The sequence below is a fragment of the Vulpes vulpes genome, unplaced genomic scaffold, assembly GCF_048418805.1.
Source record: "Vulpes vulpes isolate BD-2025 unplaced genomic scaffold, VulVul3 u000000644, whole genome shotgun sequence".
NCBI lineage: Eukaryota > Metazoa > Chordata > Mammalia > Carnivora > Canidae > Vulpes > Vulpes vulpes.
Genome location: NW_027325787.1, coordinates 1,217,944 through 1,238,744, shown reverse-complemented (window position 1 = coordinate 1,238,744; position 20,801 = coordinate 1,217,944). Strand labels below are relative to the sequence as shown.

Sequence of the window (20,801 nt, the reverse complement as noted above, 5' to 3'; positions counted from 1 at the left end):
GATTGCTGAGGCGAGGACTTCCAGAACTATGTTGAACAGCAGTGGTGAGAGTGGACATCCCTGTCTTGTTCCTGATCTTAGGGGAAAGGCTCCCAGTGCTTCCCCATTGAGAATGATATTTGCTGTGGGCTTTTCGTAAATGGCTTTTAAGATGTCGAGGAAAGTTCCCTCTATCCCAACACTCTGAAGTGTTTTGATCAGGAATGGATGCTGTATTTTGTCAAATGCTTTCTCTGCATCCAATGAGAGGATCATATGGTTCTTGGTTTTTCTCTTGCTGATATGATGAATCACATTGATGGTTTTACGAGTGTTGAACCAGCCTTGTGTCCCAGGGATAAATCCTACTTGGTCATGGTGAATAATTTTCTTAATGTGTTGTTGGATCCTATTGGCTAGTATCTTGTTGAGAATTTTTGCATCCATGTTCATCAGGGATATTGGTCTGTAATTCTCCTTTTTGGTGGGGTCTTTGTCTGGTTTCGGAATTAAGGTGATGCTGGCCTCATAGAATGAATTTGGCAGTACTCCATGTCTTTCTATCTTTCCAAACAGCTTTAGTAGAATAGGTATGATTTCTTCTTTAAACGTTTGATAGAATTCCCCTGGGAAGCCATCTGGCCCTGGAGTCTTGTGTCTCGGGAGGTTTTTGATGACTGCTTCAATTTCCTCCCTGGTTATTGGCCTGTTCAGGTTTTCTATTTCTTCCTGCTCCAGTTTTGGTAGTTTGTGGCTTTCCAGGAATGCATCCATTTCTTCTAGATTTCCTAATTTATTGGCATACAGCTGTTCATAATATATTTTTAGAATCGTTTGTATTTCCTTGGTGTTGGTAGTGATCTCTCCTTTCTCATTCATGATTTTATTAATTTGAGTCTTCTCTCTCTTCTTTTTAATAAGGTTCGCTAATGGTTTATCTATCTTATTAATTCTTTCAAAGAACCAACTCCTGGTTCTGTTGATCTGTTCCACAGTTCTTTTGGTCTCGATATCATTTAGTTCTGCTCGAATTTTAATTAACTGTCTTCTTCTGCTGGGGGTGGGGTCCATTTGTTGCTTTTTCTCTAGTTCCTTTATGTGTAAGGTGAGCTTTTGAATTTGAGTTCTTTCCAGTTTTTGAATGGATGCTTGTATTGCGATGTATTTCCCCCTCAGGACTGCTTTTGCTGCGTCCCAAAGATTTTGAACGGTTGTATCTTCATTCTCATTAGTTTCCATGAATCTTCTCAATTCTTCCTTAATTTCCTGGTTGACCTTTTCATCTTTTAGCAGGATGGTCCTTAACCTCCATGTGTTTGTGGTCCTTCCAAACTTCTTGTTGTGATTAAGTTCTAATTTCAAGGCATTATGGTCTGAGAATATACAGGGGACTATCCCGATCTTTTGGTATCGGTTCAGACCCGATTTGTGACCCAGTATGTGGTCTATTCTGGAGAAAGTTCCATGTGCACTTGAGAAGAATGTGTATTCAGTTGAGTTTGGATGTAAAGTTCTGTAGATATCTGTGAAATCCATCTGGTCCAGTGTATCATTTAAAGCTCTCGTTTCTTTGGAGATGTTGTGCTTAGAAGACCTATCCAGGGTAGAAAGAGCTAGATTGAAGTCACCAAGTATAAGTGTATTATTATCAAGGTATTTCTTCAGTTTGGTTATTAATTGGTTTAAATATTTGGCAGCTCCCACATTCGGGGCATATATATTGAGGATTGTTAAGTCCTCTTGTTGGATAGATCCTTTGAGTATGAGATAGTGTCCCTCTTCATCTCTCACTATAGTCTTTGGGGTAAATTTTAATTTATCTGATATAAGGATGGCAACCCCTGCTTTCTTTTGAGGACCATTTGAATGGTAAATGGTTCTCCAACCTCTTATTTTCAGGTTGTAGGTGTCCTTCTGTCTAAAATGAGTCTCTTGTAGACAGCAAATAGATGGGTCCTGCTTTTTAATCCAGTCTGAAACCCTGCGCCTTTTGATGGGGTCATTAAGCCCATTCACATTCAGAGTTACTATTGATAGATATGAGTTTAGTGTCATCATATCTATTCAGTCCTTGTTTTTGTGGATTGTTCCACTGAACTTCTTCTTAAAGGGGAGTTTTAAGAGTCCCCCTTAAAATTTCTTGCAGAGCTGGTTTGGAGGTTACATATTCTTTCAGTTCCTGCCTGTCTTGGAAGCTCTTTATCTCTCCTTCCATTTTGAATGAAAGCCTTGCTGGATAGAGTATTCTTGGTTGCATGTTCTTCTCATTTAGGACCCTGAATATATCCTGCCAGCCCTTTCTGGCCTGCCAGGTCTCTGTGGAGAGGTCTGCTGTTACCCTAATATTCCTCCCCATAAAAGTCAGGGACTTTTTTTCTCTTGCTGCTTTAAGGATCTTCTCCTTATCTTTGGAATTTGCAAGCTTCACTATTAAATGTCGAGGTGTTGATCGGGTTTTGTTGATTTTAGGGGGGGATCTCTCTATTTCCTGGATCTGAATGCCTCTTTCCCTTCCCAGATTCGGAAAGTTTTCAGCTAGGATTTGTTCAAATACATATTCTGGCCCTCTGTCCCTTTCTGCGCCCTCGGGAACCCCAATTAAACGTAGGTTTTTCTTCCTCAGGCTGTCATTTATTTCCCTTAATCTATCCTCATGGTCTTTTAATTGCCTGTCTCTTTTTTCCTCAGTTTCCCTCTTTGCCATCAGCTTGTCTTCTATGTCACTCACTCGTTCTTCCACCTCGTCAAGCCTCGTCGTTAGGACTTCTAGCTTGGATTGTATCTCATTTAATTGATTTTTAATTTCTGCCTGATTGGATCTCAATTCTGCAGTCATGAAGTCTCTTGAGTCCTTTATGGTTTTTTCTAGAGCCACCAGTAGCTGTAAAATAGTGCTTCTGAATTGGCTTTCTGACATTGAATTGTAATCCATATTTTGTAACTCTGTGGGAGAGAGGGCTGTTTCTGATTCTTTTTTTTGAGGTGAGGTTTTCCTTCTAGTCATTTTGCTCAGTGCAGAGTGGCCAAAACCAAGTTGTATTGGGAAAAGGAGAAAAAGAGAGAGAAGGAAAGAAAAGAGAAAAAGAAAAAAGAGAAAGAAGAAAAAAAAAAGGGGGGGGGAAGAGAGAAGAAAAAGAAAGAAAGGAGAAAAAAGAAAAAAAAGGGGGGGTGGGGGACGCAATCAGAAATCAAGAAGAAAGAGAGAAAAGAAAAAAAAAAGCACAAAACAAAACAAAACAAAAAAACAAAACAAAACAAAACAAAAAAAAACACGGGGGAGTATCTTCCGATTCTGTGTTCTTTAAGTCCCTTGACTTCCCTTGGAACTTGTCCCTCTAGCTGGTCTTCTGGGGGAGGGGCCTGCTGTGCTGATTCTCAGGTGTTAGCACTTGGGGGAGCTGCTCTGCCCCTGCCTGGTGCAGGGCTCAGTGGGGGTTGTTCACCCCGTGAGGCCCCGGGAGGAAGCCACAGTGGCGGGGGCAGCTCTGGGACCCTGGAGTCAGCCCCCGCAGTAGCTCCGGGGCTCTCCGTCTGCAGGGCCTGGAGGCTCCCAGGCGGGGCCGCTGATCTGCTCAGTTCCAGGCAGGAGCGTCCTCGCTGTCCTGGGCCCTCCCGGCCTCTGCCTGTCCCGGGGGAGGCCGGATCCTGGGCTGTGTCCCGGCGCCCTGTGCTCCGGGGCCTGCGCTGTTGGATTCGCGCTCCCGGCGGTGCAGCCTCCTCCGCGGAGCCGCCGCCCGAGCCCCTCCGAGCTGTTCCCGGAGTCGCGCCGCCCCCTCCGGGCTGAGCTTCTTCCTCCGCCCGAGCCGCCGCTGCCGAGCTGTTCCCGGAGCCGCGCCGCCCCCTCCGCGGAGCTTCCTCCTCCGCCCGAGCCGCCGCCGCCGAGCTGTTCCCGGAGCCGCGCAGCCCCCTCCGCGGAGCCGCCGCCCGAGCCCCTCCGAGCTGCTCCGGGTCCCGCCGAGCGCTGCAGCCCTTAGGGAGCTCGGCGCACTCTCCGGGGCGCAGTTCCTCTGTTACTGTCCCAGGGAGCCCGAGGGCATCCCCGCCTTTCTGGGGATCCTGCTCCAATTCCCGGGGAGCCCCTTTCCCCCGGAAGGTTGGTGCAGCTCCTGCTCCTCCGGGACGGGGCTCTCCTGTCCTGGGGACACTCGCCCCGGCCTCAGCCCGGCTCCTCGCGGGGCCCCTCCCCCTTGGAGGCCTTTTGTGTCTTTATTTCTTTTTCCCCGTCTTCCTACCTTGATAGAAGCGCGAACTCTTCTCACTGTAGCGTTCCAGCTGGTCTCTCTTTAAATCTCAGGCTGAATTCGTAGATTTTCAGGATGATTTGAATGTTTTCTAGGTAATTTGTTGAGGACAAGTGACTTGGAGACCCTACTCTGCCGCCATCTTGCCCCTCCTCCCCCTACTCTGCCGCCATCTTGCCCCTCCTCCAAATTTATTTTTTATTGGTGTTCAATTTGCCAACATACAGAATAACACCCAGTGCTCATCCCGTCAAGTGCCCCTCTCAGTGCCCGTCACCCATTCACCCCCACCCCCCGCCCTCCTCCCCTTCCACCACCCCTAGTTCGTTTCCCAGAGTTAGGAATCTTTATGTTCTGTCTCCCTTTCTGATATTTCCCACACATTTCTTCTCCCTTCCCTTATATTCCCTTTCACTATTATTTAAATTCCCCAAATGAATGAGAACATATAATGTTTGTCCTTCTCCGATTGACTTACTTCACTCAGCATAATACCCTCCAGTTCCATCCACGTTGAAGCAAATGGTGGGTATTTGTCATTTCTAATGGCTGAGTAATATTCCATTGTATACATAAACCACATCTTCTTTATCCATTCATCTTTTGATGGACACCGAGGCTCCTTCCACAGTTTGGCTATTGTAGGCACCCTCCTTAATGCCCATCATCCAGTAACCCCATCCCGTCACCCACCGCCCCTCCAGCAACCCTCAGGTTGCTTCCTGTAGAGTCTCTTATGATTTGCCTCCCTCTCTGTTTTTGTCTTATTTTATGTCTCCTTTCCTTCCTACATGTTTATTTGGTTTGTTTTATTACGTTCCATATATGAGTGAAATCATACGATATTTGTCTTTTCTTATTTCACTTAGTGGAATACCCTCTAGTTCTATCCACATTATTGCAATGATTTCATCTTTCTGATGGCTGAGTAATATTCCATTGTGTGTGTGTGTGTGTGTGTGTGTGTGTGTGTTTGTGTGTATATATATATATGTATATATGCTGCATCTTCTTTATCTATTCATGTATCAGTGGACATCTGTGCTCTTTCCATAGTTTGGCTACTGTGGACATTGCTGCTATAAACATTGCGGGGGAGGTGTCCCTTCGAATCACTATGTATTTATCACTTTGGATAAATACCCAATGGTGCAATTGCTGGGTCATAGAGAGTAGCTCTATTTTTAACTTTTTGAGAACCTCCACACTGTTTTCCAGAGTGGCTGTACCAGTTCGCATTCCCACCAATAGTGTAAGAGGGTTCCCCTTTCTCCTCATCCTTGCCAACATCTGTTGTTTCCTGAGTTGCTGATTTTAGCCATTTTGACCAGGGTGAGGTGGTATCTCATTATGGTTTTGATTTGTATTTCCCTGATGCTGAGTGATGTTGAGCATTTTTTCATGTGTCTTTTGGCCATTGTATGTCTTCCTTGGAGAAATGTCTCTTCATGTCTTCTGCCCATATCTTGACTGGATTTTTTTTTTTAAGATTTTTTTTATTTATCTGAGAGAGAGAGAGAGTGAGAGAGAGCACAAGCAGGGGGAGGGCCATAGGGAGAAGGAGAAGCAGACTCCCCACTGAGCAGGGAGCCTTACGCTGGGTTCAATCTCAGGACCCTGAGATCATGATCTGAGCCGAAGGTGGCCGCTTAACCAACTGAGCCACCCAGATGCCTGTGGATTTTTTGTTTTTTGGGTGTTGAATTTGATGAGTTCTTTATAGATCTTGGATACTAGTCCTTAATCCAATGTGTCATTTGCAAATATCTTCTCCTATTCTGTAGGTTGCTTTTTAGTTTTATTGACTGTTTCCTTTGCTGTGCAAAAGTTTTTTATTTTGATGAAGTCCCAATAGTTAATTTTTGCTTTTGTTTCTCTTACCTTTGGAGACATGTCTAGCAAGGAGAGGCTGTGGCTGAAGTGAAAGAGATTGCTGCCTCTGTTCTCTTCTAGGATTTTAATGGATTCCTGTCTCACATTTAGGTTTTTCATTCATATTGAGTTTATTTTTGTGTAGGTGTAAGAAAGTGGTCCAGTTTCATTCTTCTGGATGTGGCTCTGCATGTGGCTGTCCAGTTTTCCCAACACCATTTGTTGAAGAAACTTCTTTCCATTGATATTCTTTCCTGCCTTGTTGAAGATTACTTGACTATAGAGTTGAGGGTCCATTTCTGGGTTCTCTATTCAGTTCCATTGATCTGTGTGTCTGTTGTTGTTGTTGTTTTTTTAATGTGTCTGTTTTTGTGCCAGTACCACACTGTCTTGATGATCACAGCTTTGTGATATATCTTGAAGTCAGGCATTGTGATGCCTCCAGCTTTGATTTTCTTTTTCAACATTCCTTTGGCTGATCAGGGTCATGAATAAAAGAGGAGAAATAAAATCATAAATAAACAATGTATTTCTAAAGAAGAAATAAAAAGTTAAATGAGTATTGGGAAATGAATGAAAATGAAAACATATTTGTAGGATATTGCTAAAAGAGTACTTAGGGAAAAATTTGTGACTAAATGCCTATATTAGGGAAGAAAAAAGGTCTTAGATTTATACTTTTGTATCCACCGTAAGAAATGAGAAAAGGAAGAATGAATCAAATCCCGTGTATGCAGAAGAAAAGGAGTAATACAAATCAGAATAGAAATAAATAGAAAACAGGAAAATAATAGAGAAAAATTGGTGAAACCAAATCAATGAAATCAACAGATCTTTATTGAGAGTTTCAAGAAAAGCGATAAACCATTAGCCAGACTATTTCAGGATAAAAAGAGAGAATACAAGTTGCCTAAATCAGGAATGAGACAGGTGCCATCATTAGAGATTCTATAGATATTAAAAAGATCAGGGAATATTATAAAAAACACTATGTTGATAAATTTGACAACTCAGAAGAAATGGACAAACTACTCAAAAGATAAAAACTACCAAAGTCACTTAAGAAGAAAGAGATCGGGATCCCTCGGTGGCACAGCGGTTTGGCGCCTGCCTTTGGCCCAGGGCGCGATCCTGGAGACCCGGGATTAAATCCCATGTCGGGCTCCCGGTGCATGGAGCCTGCTTCTCCCTCTGCCTGTGTCTCTGCCTCTCTCTCTCTCTCTCTCTCTCTCTCTCTCTCTCTCTCTCTCTGTGACTATCATAAATAAATTAATAAAAAAAGAAGAAGAAAGAGATCATCTGAACAGTCCCATATCAAAGATATTAAATATATAGTTAAAAAGCTTCCCACAAAGAAAACTCTAGGTCCAGATGGCTTTCCTGGTAAATTCTACCAAAAATTTAAGAACAAAATAACAATTCCACACCAACTCCTCCTGAAAATTGAAGAGGAGGTAATATTTCTCAAGTCATTTTATGAAGTTAGCATTCACACAAATACCAAAACCATTACAGAAAAACTACAGACAGATATGCTTCATGCATGTAGATGAAACACATTTTAAGCAAAAATTTAACAAGTCAAATCTGACAGTATAAAAAAGGTTAATATATCATGGTAATTGGGGTTTATCTCAGGAAAGGAAGTTTGTTTTAATATTTGAAGATCAGTCAGTGTAATTCACCAGATGAAAAAACTGCAAGAGAGACACCTGGGTGACTCAGTTATGCATTTGCCTTCAGCTCAGGTCATGGTCTCTGGGGGTCCTGGGATCAAGCCCCAGATTGGGCTCCCTGCTCAGCGGGGAGCCTGCTTCTCCCTCTTCCTTTGTCCTCCACTCATGCCTGCTCACTCTCTCTCAAATAAGCAAAATATTTTTTTAAAAAATTAAAAGAACGAAAAAAAGCCATATGGTTATCTCAATGAACAAAGAAAAAGGATTTGAGAAAATCCAGCATCCATTCTTGATATAAATTCAGAGCAGAGTTGATGTGTAAGAGCTTTTCCTTAACCTGTTAAAGGGCATCTGTGAAATACTCACAGTTAACATCAAACTTAATGGTGGAAAGACTGAGTGCTTTCTTCGTAACAGAAATGAGATAAGGATGTCTGTCCTCACCATTACATTCAACATTGTGCTGGAGGTTCTTGTGTAATAAGGCATAAGGCAATACAGAGGAATAAAAGGCACCTGGATTAGAAAGGATGAAGCAAAACTGCCTGTATTTGCAAACATGATTGTCTTGTACACAAATTCTGAGAGAATCCACAAAAATGATGGTAGAACTAATAAGTAAACTTAGCAAGGTTACAGAATTCAAGATCACTATTCAAGAATCTATTGTATTTTTTAAGGATTTACTTATGGGATCCCTGGGTGGTGCAGCGGTTTAGCGCCTGCTTTTGGCCCAAGGCGCAATCCTGGGGACCCGGGATCGAATCCCACGTCGGGCTCCTGGTGCATGGAGCCTGCTTCTCCCTCTGCCTATGTCTCTGCCTCTCTCTCTCTCTCACTGTGTGCCTATCATAAATTTAAAAAAAAAAGAGAAAAGGATTTACTTACTTATTTTAGGTGGGGACGGGGAGAGGGAGAGACAGACTCTTCAGCAGATTCCACTCTGAGGGAGGAGCCTGGCACAGGACTCTATCCTATGACCCCGAAATCATGACCTGAGCCGAAATCAAGAGTTGGACACTTAACCTACTGAGCCACCCAGGGACCCCCAAAATCTATAGCAATGGACCAAAGGGAATTGAAATTAAAATAATACCATTTACAACACTATAGTAAATATGAAATACTTAAGGGTAAGTCTGAGAGAAAAGGTTTGCAATACATGTATACTGAAAACTACAAATCATTACCAAGAGATGTTAAAGACCTACATAAATGAAAGGGCATGTTGTGATCTTGGGTCAGAAAGCTTGATACTGTTAAAATGCCAGTTCTCCCCAAATTGATCTATAAATTCAACATAATCTCAATCAAAATCCTAGCCAACTTAAAAATATATATATTGACAAGCAGATTTTATATAGAAGTGTAAAAGACTATGGTTAGCCAAGAAAACTGATAAATGAGAACACAATTGGAACACTAACACTACTTTCAGATTTATAAAAGTACAGTAGTCAAGAAAGGGTGATACTGGCATAAATATAGACAAATGGCTCCTTGGCACAGCATAGAGAATCCAGAAAAAGACTCAAATGTAGTTATGCCAATCTGATTTTTCACAAAACTGCAAAGGCAGATCTTTGATAAGTAGCACCGGCACACTTGGGTATCTATCTGTAAAGAAGTAAGCTTCGACCTCTACCTTGCAACATGTACAAAGTTATTTTAAAATGGATCATAGACCTCGATGTAAAATCTAACGCTATAAAAGTTTTATAAGAATATATAAGAAAAGAAACCTCAGGTTGAGCAAAGATTTCCTAGATATGAAGTTCAAAGGACAATTTAGAAGAGAAAATACTGATAAATCTGACTTCATCAAAATTTAAGCTTTCTAGTCTTCAAAAGACATGTTAAGAGAATGACAAAACTTCATGGATGAGAGAAAATATTAGCAAATCACATATCTGATAGAAAAGTTGTATTCACAATATATAAAGAACTCTCAAAACCCAGTAATAAGAAAACAACCCAATGAAAATGGCTAAAAGATCTTAATAGACATTTCACAAAAAAAGATACATGGGTAACAAAGAAGCACATGAAAAGGTGGCCAGTATCATTAGTCATTACAGAAACGGCCATTAAACCACAATGAGATACCACTTTACACCCACTAGGATGGCTATTATCAAACTGACAATAATGAGTGTTGGCCAGCATATGCAGAAATTGGACACCCCCCCCCCCCCCCCCATAAATCGCTGGTGGGAATAGTAAGATGGTATTGCCACTTTGGAAAACAGTTTGGTATTTCTTAAATAGTTAGAAATAAATGTATTATCTGACCTAATAATTCCACTTCTAAGTATATACCCATTAAAAGAGAATTAAAAACATATGTCCACACAAAAAATTATGCATGAATGCTCATGGCAGCATTATTCCTAATAGCCCCAAATTGGCAACAACCCAAATGTCCATTTCTGGCAAATGGGCAGATAAAATGCCATCTATCTGTACAGCAATAAAAAGAAATGGAATACTGCTATAATTTGCGCACTGAAGACATTCTGCTAAATGAAAGAAACTCAACACAAAAGGCCACATATTATGTAGTTCTGTTTTTATGAAATGTCAGAAAAGGTAAATGTATAGAAATAGAAAGCAAATTAGTGGTTGCTTGAAGCAAGGGTGGGAATAAGGATTGACTTCTTTGGGGCGGAAGGATCATTTGGGGACGATAGGAATGTTCTCCAACTATACTGTGTGTGGTTGCACAACTCTGAGTTTGTTAAAAGTTGTTGAGGGGTGTGCTCAGAGCAGGGGGCCTGAAGAAATGGCCCCTCTGTTTACAACACACCCAACAGGAATCTGGGTTCATTGTGACAAGGGGCACAAAACCTGTGGCCTTCCTATGAACAAATACCCTACATGTGTCAAAAAATAAAATAGAGGTTGTTGAATTGTACCTAACCTAGTGAATTTTATGGCATATAAATTATCTCTCAGTAAAGCTATTTAAAATAAAATGGTGTACAGTAATCATGACAGCATAGTATTGGGGAAAGAATAGACAAATAAATGAAAGAAACAGAACAGAGATGCCAGGAATATACCCAACTGATTTTTGACAAAGGTGTGAAGGCAATTCAATGGGGAAAAGGTAGTTTCTTCCACAAATGGTGCTGGCGCAACTGGACATCCTCATGCAAAAGACAAAAATGTAGACACAAACCTTAGGCTTTTCACAAATGTTAACTCAGAATGGACTGTAGCCCTAGGTGTAAAATGCAAAACTGTAAAACTTCTAGTAGATAACATAGGAAATCTAGATGACCTTGGGTTTGGCACTGTAGTTTTATTTATTATTATTTTTAAAGATTTTATTTATTTATTCAGGAGAGACACAGAGCGAGAGAGAGAGAGACAGAGACAGAGCCACAGGCAGAGGGAGAAGCAGGCTCCACGCAGGGAGCCCGATGTGGGACTCGATCCCGGGACTCCAGGACCATGCCCTGGGCCGAAGGCAGGTGCTAAATCACTAAGCCACCCAGGAATCCCCAAGCAGTGTGGTTTCAGATACCATACCAAAATTGTTGTTCATGCCAGAAAAAACTGATAGTTTAGACAGTATTAAAACTAAAAACTGGGATGCCTGGGTGGCTCAGCGGTTGAGCATCTGCCTTCAGCCCGGGGCATGAACCTGGAGTCCCAGGATCCAGTCCCACATTGGGCTCCCCACAGAGAGCCTGCTTCTTTCTCCCTCTGCCTATGTCTCTGCCTCTCTCTTTCTCTGTGTCTCTCATGAATAAATAAATAAATCTTTAAAAAAACAAAACTAAAAACTTTCATTCTGTGAAAGGCACTGTTCAAAGAATGAAGACAAGTCATAGACTGGAAGGAAATATTTGCAGATATGTGATGAATGACCAGTATCCAAAATATACAAAGAACTCGTAAAACTCAACAATAAGAAAACAAACAGCCCTGTTGAAAAAAGGGCCAACGATCTGAGCAGACACTTCACCAAAGGAAGTATACTGATGGAAAATAAGCATCGGGGGATCCCTGGGTGGCTCAGCAGTTTAGCTCCTGCCTTCAGCCCAGGATGTTATCCTGGAGACCTGGGATCGAGTCCCACATCAGGTTCCCTGCATGGAGCCTGCTTCTCCCTCTGCCTGTGTCTCTGCCTCTCTCTCTCTGTGTCTCTCATGAATAAATAAATCTTTTAAAAAAAAAAAAAAGCATCATATGTCTTTAGAGATTACAACAACAAGGATACACTACCATACACCTATTAGAATGACTTAACTCGGGGTGCCTGGATGGCTCAGTCAGGTAAGCATCTGCCTTCAGCTCAGGTCATGACCTTGGGGTCCTGGGATAGAGCCCTGAGTTGGGCTCCCTGCTCAGTGGGGAGTCTGCTTCTCCCTCTCCCTTTCCCCCTCCTCTACTCCCGCTTGTGCTCTATCTCAAATAAATAAATAAATAAATAAATAAATAAATAAATAAATAAAATCTTTTTTTTTTTTTTTTTTAAAGAATGACTAAAATCCAAAAAACTGATTAACACGAAATGCTGACAAGGATGCTGAGCAACAGTAAGTCTCATTCCTTGCTGATGAGAATGCAAAATGGTTAACAGCCACTCTGGAAGACAGTTTGGCAGTGTCTTACAAAGCTAACTATAATATTGTTTCAAAGCTATTTGTTTTTTTTTTAAGATTTTATTCATTCATTCATTCATTCATTCATTCATTCATTCATGAGAGACACACAGAGAGAAGCAGAGACACAGGCAGAGGGAGAAGCAGGCTCCATGCAGGGAGCCGGATGCGGGACTTGATCCTGGATCCCGGATCATGCCCTGAGGTGAAGGCAGATAGATGCTCAACTGCTGAGCCACCCAGGTGTCCTGCTATTTGTAAACAAAGTATATTTATTTAGCTATTTATTACAGAGTCTCATATTTATGCATTTCAGTTGAAGGCTATGTTCACACAATAACCTGCCCATGAATGTTTATAGCAGCTTTATTCATGATTGCCAAAACTTGGAATCAATTGCCTTTCAATGGATTAATGAGTAAATGGGATATTATGTAGAAACAAAAAGAAGTGATCATGATCAGTCCACAAAAAGATGTGCAGGGACCTTAAATGCTACGTGAAAGAAGTGAAAGAAGCCAGTCTGAAAAGGCTGGTACTGAAAACACTGTGTGCTGCAGGATTACAAGTGTGTGACACCCTGGACAGGGCAAGACGGTAAAGACAGTGAAAAGATGAGTGGTGGGGCCAGGGGCTCAGGAGGAGGAAGGTAGGGATGAATTAGAGGGGCATGGGATGTTTTTAGGGCAGCAAATCTGTACAGTGCTGTAACGGTAGACATATGACCTTATGAATTTGTTAAAACTTGTAAACGACAGAACACAGTGAACCCTAATGCAGTTTTAACTGTAGACTTTGGTATTAATAAAAAAAATTAAATAAGAACAAAAAACCCCATCATGATGAAATATTGACAAAATGTTTTGCTTGTTATATGCCAATGTTACCTCAATAACAGCTGTCAAAAAATAAATAAAATAAAATATAAAATAAAATAATAAAATAAAATAAAAAATAAAATAAAATCTTCGAGCCATACCTTCTGCGATGGACTCATAATCTGTGAGCTCCCAGGCACGCTGCCTGCCGTTGCTGGCTCCTTGTGAACAGAAGTGATTTCTCCTCCTTTCTGTTTGGTACAGCTGTCTCTCGTGGATTTTTGCAGCCTGGAGGGACAAGCACTGTTTGATAAGAGCAGCTTGGAAGAGGCCATTCTCAAAATGATGGCACATGAAACTGTGGGTCATTTGCTGATGTGTCTGGCGCCCTGTCTGGAGTGGCATCCGCTCTGAGAGTTAGCAACCAAGTGGATGACTATTGTTTGGAAGGCCAAAGACTTGAGTTCAGATTCCTGTTGTGTCATGGGCTGGCTGCCAGGTTTGGGGCGAGTCACTTGCGTTACTGTGGCTGATCTCAGCTTCTTGGTCTGTAAAATGAGTGGGTTCTCTGGGGGCATTTCTCTGGCTTCTTCCAGTTCCAGACCCCATTTCTGTCAGTATCAAACTCTATCCTGTGCCTGTGCCTGGAGTGGAATGAGTGTCCCATGTGTGTATATATGTGTCCCAGGGCACTCACCGCAGCAGAGGCCCTCCTGTGTGGAGGCACCAGCCCCCCTCCCTGCAGTGTGCCCTCTCTCCACCAGCTTGTGAGTGGAGCCCCGGGGCCTGCTGCTCCCGGCTGGTTGCCCAGAGCAGACCTACAGGTTGGTGGTCATTCAGGCACCAGCTGCTCCTCCCAACACTGGTTGTTTTGTTTTGTTTTGTTTTTTAGCCCTTTGTGCTTTCATACATCCCGGCCCTGAGCTCTGTCTTGGCAAGGAGGATCTCCATCTCCAAAGAAATGCCCACAAAGCAGTTCTGGTATTTTCTTAGCCCGTAACTGAGCTCTGGTCTGTGATGCTATGGTGACTGCAAAACTCTGAAGCTCTGGAGATACTAGGAAGATTTTCCTAGTAACTGAGACTCCCAAGATCGTTTAATATTGTGTTTATGTTCAATTAGTTAAGTGGGCCTTTTGGGATAGAAGATATTCCTTAGCTAGTATTGTGCTGTGAGCCTAGCTTTGCTTTACTCCAAGGACCTTGCAATGTCCTTGGATGAGAAGCTCTGTGACATCTGAATGGGATCATGGTACAGTACCTGATCAGATTCTCCACCTGGATATTAAGGTCAAACGTTCTCAGTGAGGGAGGGTAGAAGGCAGAGCATTTGCTTCTTTGGACAGTTGGTGCCATCCTCGTGCCATCTTCTGGCCGTCTAGAGTGATGTTGAAAAACTAAGCTCCACGAAAAACAACTCAACCAGGTTTTGTATTTTTTTTTTTTTTTAAGGACTTTGTTTAGAGAAGTTGCCTGTTTCCTCTTCTACCAGTAACCTCCACGTGGACCGGGAACAGGATGTCATCACCTGTTATGAGAAAGCAGGGGACATTGCTCTCCTCTACCTCCAAGAGATAGAAAGGGTAAGTGAGGACCGTGCGTTCGTTCCAGTTGATAATTTTTAAAAATTTCCAGGCCGACTCTAGAGAACTGTGCTCATCCTCTGGAAAACCTTCAGCACATCTGCCTCTGGATGCAAAGCTTTACTTATGTTCTTCAGTGCAAAGGAGCTGGTGGTGATTGTAGCACCTCGGGAAAAGCGTTTGGGAAGTGTTTTAACATCCCCAGAGCAGAAATGACAGTGCGCCCCGGAGCTGGTTAGTCATTCACGTTCTCCTGTGCAAAGTAGGTTGAGCTCCATTTGTACTTGTCTGGACGATATGCCAAGATGATGTGCATCTGGGGGTTGGGAGGCTTTACCTCAGTAGCTACATGGAAAGGCTGCTGGGGACTCCTGGCTGACCGACTTGGAGCAGGTGTGGATCCTCTGAGATCTTCAGGGAGGGTTTACTGCCAGCAGTCAGCAGTCACCTGTGGTGGAACCAGCAGCTGACAAGGGGGCCACCGGAGCAGGAGGCCCTGAGTTCACACCCTTGGGCAGAGGAGGTTAGAGGCCCCATCAGACACACCAGCCAGGTTTGCACAACTTGTCCATTTGGAAGGATCGCTGGCTTTTGGCTTTGCTCTTTACTGTTCCCTCATGCTCTGCCTCAATTTCACCATCTATAAAAGGAGCATAATAGTTTCTACTTCATTTCTTGTAGGGACTGTAAAAGATCCTGTAAATAAAGGGATTTTTTCCCGCATCCCATCCCGATGCGGAAACATACTGGATTCTTCGTAAATGTCACTTACTTTTACTGATAACAATGGGCTCCAGCCATCTCTGCCCATGGCAGAGTTTCCTGGCATTCAAACCAAGGCTTGACACTGATATTTTCCCCTTCACACCCAGAGATGTGTTCTGTGAGGTTATTTAGAATGACTAGAAATCCCGTGAAACTGAAAATGACTTGTGTGGTTTCCCATCAATTTTTGGATGCTCTCTGTCCCTAAGGATCAGAATGGGGGAGACTGCCGAAGTCTGGTTAGCTTTGTTTTGTTGTAAGTGTACAGACGGAAGTGATTTTGTTTTCATAAGTCTTCTAGTGTGTTGATGTGTATGACGAGGATCAGAGTTTCTGTGTAACGGGCCAGGAGTGCAGATGAGAGCCACAGAGAAGACTAGGGAGAAATAATGGGACTAGCTTTGGACCTGGGTGGCACCAGCATGGGTTATAAATCACGGGTCGTGACAGCTAGGAATTCAGGAAGATACCTGACCATCTTGCCAAAATGTCCTATCAGAAGGCTTCTATGAGAAAGGGAAGTTTTGGTTATTCATAATTTATGGTATGATCTTTAGAGAAATGATCACGCAGCCTGCTTTCAGAATCCACATTGTCTTCACTGTGTGCGTCTTTGGTGGCCGGCGCTTGAAAGTGGAGACGTCTGCTTAGCGCAGCCAACCTGTTGTCGCTGCACCCACAGCCCTTGCCATGTAGGGACCCTTGCTTTGTACCTTACTGTCCACCAGTTGTCTGGCCCTGTCATCTTGGCATCTCCTGGCTGGCAGAGAGGAGGTGCATCTGTTACACGGGTCTTTAATGACTTGGGGATTGGCAGGCCTGGGTGTACTTGCTGTTGCGCTTACGTAGAGCCACCTATTCACTGTTGGTTCTTTGGTCAGACTGTTATATCACAGCATTTTTAAAAAATATTTATTTATTTATTTTAAAGAGAGAGAGAGCGTGAGGAGGAGGGGCAGAGGGAGAGGGAGAGAATCTCAAGCACACTTCACGCTGAACATGGAGCCCAACATGGGGCTCGATCCTGCTGCCCTGAGATCACAACCTGAGACAAAGCCAAGGGTTGGACGCTTAACTGACTGTGCCACCCAGGCACCCCTAATCATAGGACTTAAAAGAGATTTTTGCATGAGTTGTTGGGGAGACAAGGGTCAGATGATGTCAGATTGGAAGATGAAACAGAGGCCCAGACAGAAAGGATGCACAGAAGTCAGGGCTGAAGCTAGGACTAGAACTCTGCTGACACTCATTTCAGGGCTCACTCATGTCATTATCTTGAACCCTGCACACAGGCACACGCTGTGTCATTCCTCATACCCTTACCTGCAGAAAGGGCTCAGTAAGTGTTCAGCCAAGCCAGCCATAGTGCTGGGTACCGTGGGGAAGCTGCCTCAGCTTGGGGTGCAATCTTAGCAGTCAAAGGTGATGTTCACCTTTCTGGCTCTGATTTTCCAGCATGAGTTTTCCTTTATGGGAAGCTGCTTGAGGCCTCAGCAAGCTGGGATATTAGTACCAGGAGAGACTGAACGAACCAAATGCCTGTTTGACTGTAGTAAGTGCTCAAGAAACCATTTGTAGGGATCCCTGGGTGGCGCAGCGGTTTGGCGCCTGCCTTTGGCCCAGGGCGCGATCCTGGAGACTCGGGATCGAATCCCACGTCAGGCTCCCGGTGCATGGAGCCTGCTTCTCCCTCTGCCTGTGTCTCTGCCTCTCTCTCTCTCTCACTGTGTGCCTATCATAAATCAATAAAATTAAATTAAAAAAAAAAAAAGAAACCATTTGTGGATTGATGGGAAGTCTAAGGGGAAAGCGGTCTTCCTTAAGTGACTGTGGAGAATGGTGGATGTTCAAGGTCTTTAAAGGGCAAGATTGGGGTGCTATGCAGAAGATACCTGCCTGGACTTTTTTTTTTTAATTTTGAACTTAAATTGGCTTTTAAGAATTATGCTAAATTGAAAACAGAGATGTTAGGGAAATAGAATCTGAATCTGTTAGGGAAATCTGAATAAAATCTGTTAGGGAAATAAGCAGGCTGGGACAAGCCTAGCTAAATAGTGCTTTGTTTTTCTGGGTCTGTAGGCCTTGACTCTAGAAAGCTCCCCAGGCTCCGTTCCTGTTTTGGTTCTGCTGAGCACAGGCCATGGGTCTCAGTGGTTTCCCTCCATTTCCCAGCTATTCCATAGTGAAGAAAATTCTGTTGGCCAGGACCTTTTGACATTTTACTTACAAGTGTTGGTTCTTAACTTCATTCACTAGCAAGAAAAAATTGGGGAAGAACTTTTGGGGACAGATTGGGGTGTCATGGTCAATATCTTTTCATGATCTGAAACCCCCAAATCATGTATCTGAGGCAGCCAGATTCTCTGAATAGAGAAGTGTTTGATGGGCAATAACTCTTCAGGAGGCAGGCGGCCATGGCTGCCCCTCGAGGCAGCTAACTTGAGCTGTGAGATGGAACAGAGCACAGTGGTAAAGTGATGGTCAGTGCTGGGATCCTGGATTTGCCACCTCTGAGCTGTGGGACTTTGGGCAAGTTACTCAACCTCTCTGTGCCACCCCAGAATCCTCATATGTAACATAGCTATAAGGCTGTGGTGAGGGAAAGTGGGTTAACTCAGTACTTCCTAGTGTGTGGTTAGCAACAGTTATATGGTCTGTATCTGTGTCACCTGGCAGTGTACTCTTTACTAATCTTAGAAGATTTCAGATCAATAAAAATCTGGAATACTCTAAACATGCTGTTTTATTAAAAATGTCAAATAATTTTTTATAAAGATATTATTTATTTATTTGAGAGAGAGAGAGTGAGTGAGGGAAAGAGCACAAGTAGGGGGGAGAGGAAGAGGGAGAAACAGACCCCCAGCTGAGCAGGAAGCCTGACCTGGGACTTGATCCAAGATCCTGGGATCATGACCTGAGCCAAAGGCAGACTTTTGACCAACAGAGCCACTCCACGCACCCAAAATGTTAAATAATTTCTAACAGAATATTTATGGAGTAATTTTTCTCAGGAGGACTTGGTTCTCCCTTTCCTGTACAGAAGATAATGGGGACAGCAGCTTGCCCTGGAGTCCTGGTATCATATCTAGGTTCTGGACTTGTGTTTGCCTCTGACTGTTGGGCCTTGGTCTATCCATGTGTTTCTGTGTGCTTCAGCTTTCCATTTTCATGTTGGGGCTCACACCACCTGATTTGTCCGGAACTAAAGAGCCAACGAGCACCAGGGTTCCCCATATGATATGGGACATTTCCACATGTCCTTGTACCCCCAACCCCTTGTCCAAAGGTGGAGGCAGGGCCAAAGAAAACAGAATACACAAAAGCAGGGCGATGAAATATTTGTTTAGTGCTGTCCTTGTTATATTAGGGTTATGGGAGTCACCTAATTTTCTCTGATAGTTTGTTCTCTGAAGGGGAATAAGAGATACTTCTAAAATTGTGCATATACCATGATTTAATCAAATAAATTGAATTAGAACAGATAGGATTAGAAATGACAGAGGCTGTCCTTGATTTGTTTATCTTCAGATGGTGGCAGTGTGCCAACAGTAAATAAAGTTACCTTCCCCACGAGGAGCTTCTCGTGGTGCCATGATAGGAATAAAGATGACTTCACTTTTGAATATCATAATATGAGCCCTGCTTTTGGCAAATGAAATCATCCTGTCTCTGTCCTTTGCAGGCATCAGCCAACCAGCTGGTTAGGGCTTTCTTGAGCAGACGCCGTGCCAGGGTGGAACTTTACCTTCTGCCGACAGTTCACTTCTTCACACCCTATTTTAGAAAAGAAGTTAATGCTAAGTTGTGGGATCCCCGCAGACTTTTTATGGGCGGCCTTAGCGCTCAGGTTTTGAGGAGACACAGCTGGTCCCCGTGTGTTGCCGGACGCCCCCTGGAATTCCTCTGTGGCCATCAGAGAGGGGCTCCTTGGTCAGCAAGGCCGGGCCCTGCCTGTGTTACCTCCTCGCTAGAGGACAAGCTTGCAGTCACAGGGCCGAGGTGCTGGACACCTAGGTGGACTAGATGATGTCTCAGGAGAAGGACTCAGTGCTGCCCATGGGAGAGGCAGGGTGTGACTCCGGGAGGCCACATGGCCATGCTTTTGACTGTAAAATGGGAGACAAAAAAAAAAAAATTCTTCCTTCTCATCCCCTCTCCCTTCCCCCTCATCCCCCCTCCCTTCCCCAGCTCCCCACTGGAGCCAAAGCAGCAGGGAATTGTTCATAGCTTCCCAAGCTGCTTCCTTAAAACATCAGGAGACTGCCCAGCCAGCCACTAAATGTGCTCTGACCCAGGCCTGCCGTCTGCCGACTGGGTTGGGAGGCTGCACGCACTTAAAAGCTGAGTTAGAAAAGTCTGGAAGCCAGAGAACAGTAGCTTATTTTAATTTTCACACATTCTCGTTCAGTCTTGGCCCTCGTACCATTATGTCCGTTATGGAGCTCTGTTCTTTCACTCACCATCATGTCAGAAGCCTGCTGTGTTTTCATGGAGAGGTGGCTGGCCTCTGCTGGTTGGGGCCCCCCGCTGGTTTTCCTGCGGGTGGCGCCTTCCTGGCCTGCCTTGTTTCCCAAGGGTGGGTTCCCGCACCTGGACATATTTTTGACATCCCCATTAACTACATATTATGTCTCATTTGCTTTCCGCAAGGCCTCCTGACATCTCATCCCTTTGGCAGTTCGGGAGGATAGTGGTTGCTTTGTGCTCCCGACAGGGTTGCTATCCTGCCGAAGTCATTTTTGCTGGGCTGCCAGGTGGAAATGGTCCCTTGCTTGAGGTTTGAGTTTGCAGTTCTTTGTCAGTCAGGTTGAAGTTTTTCCCATCTATTTGCTTATGGGTTATGTTTCACTTCTTTTTTGGATTACAGCATAATAGAGCTAGAATTCACATCCCATCTCATTCACCCATTTAAAGTATACAATTCAGTATGTTTTAATATATTTAGAGTCATAAAACTATCACCAGTATTTAACTCTGGAACATTTTTGTTGCCCCAAAAAGAAACCCTGTACCCACTAGCACTCACTCCCCATTTACCCCTGAGGTCCCCTAGTCTGAATGGGTTTGTATATTCTAGACATTTCATACAAATAAAATCCCACAAATGTGGTCTTTTATGGCTGGCTTCTTTGGCACGTGCCAGGGCTTCATTTCTTTTTACTGACAAATAATATGCCATTTTATGGATGTACTGCATTGGGTTTATCCATTCATCATTTATCATTTATCATTTGGGTTGCTTCAACTTTTGGGCC

The 20,801-nt window shown here is 43.5% G+C and overlaps 1 protein-coding gene and 1 non-coding gene across 10 annotated transcripts in view; both read left to right on the top strand.

Annotated features, from left to right (window-relative positions):
• TTC7B (tetratricopeptide repeat domain 7B) overlaps positions 1-20,801 on the top strand; it is a 259,212-nt gene that overhangs the window by 61,924 nt on the left and 176,487 nt on the right. For all 9 annotated transcript variants that reach the window (XM_072745564.1, XM_072745562.1, XM_072745563.1 and 6 more), the window contains one exon: positions 14,651-14,781. In XM_072745564.1, coding sequence (XP_072601665.1) covers positions 14,651-14,781 — 131 coding nt within the window. The remainder of the gene's footprint in view (positions 1-14,650; positions 14,782-20,801) is intronic.
• On the top strand, positions 10,520-10,649 carry LOC112907376 (small nucleolar RNA SNORA11). The gene has a single exon (XR_003232763.1). It is a non-coding gene; the product is annotated as a small nucleolar RNA SNORA11 (small nucleolar RNA).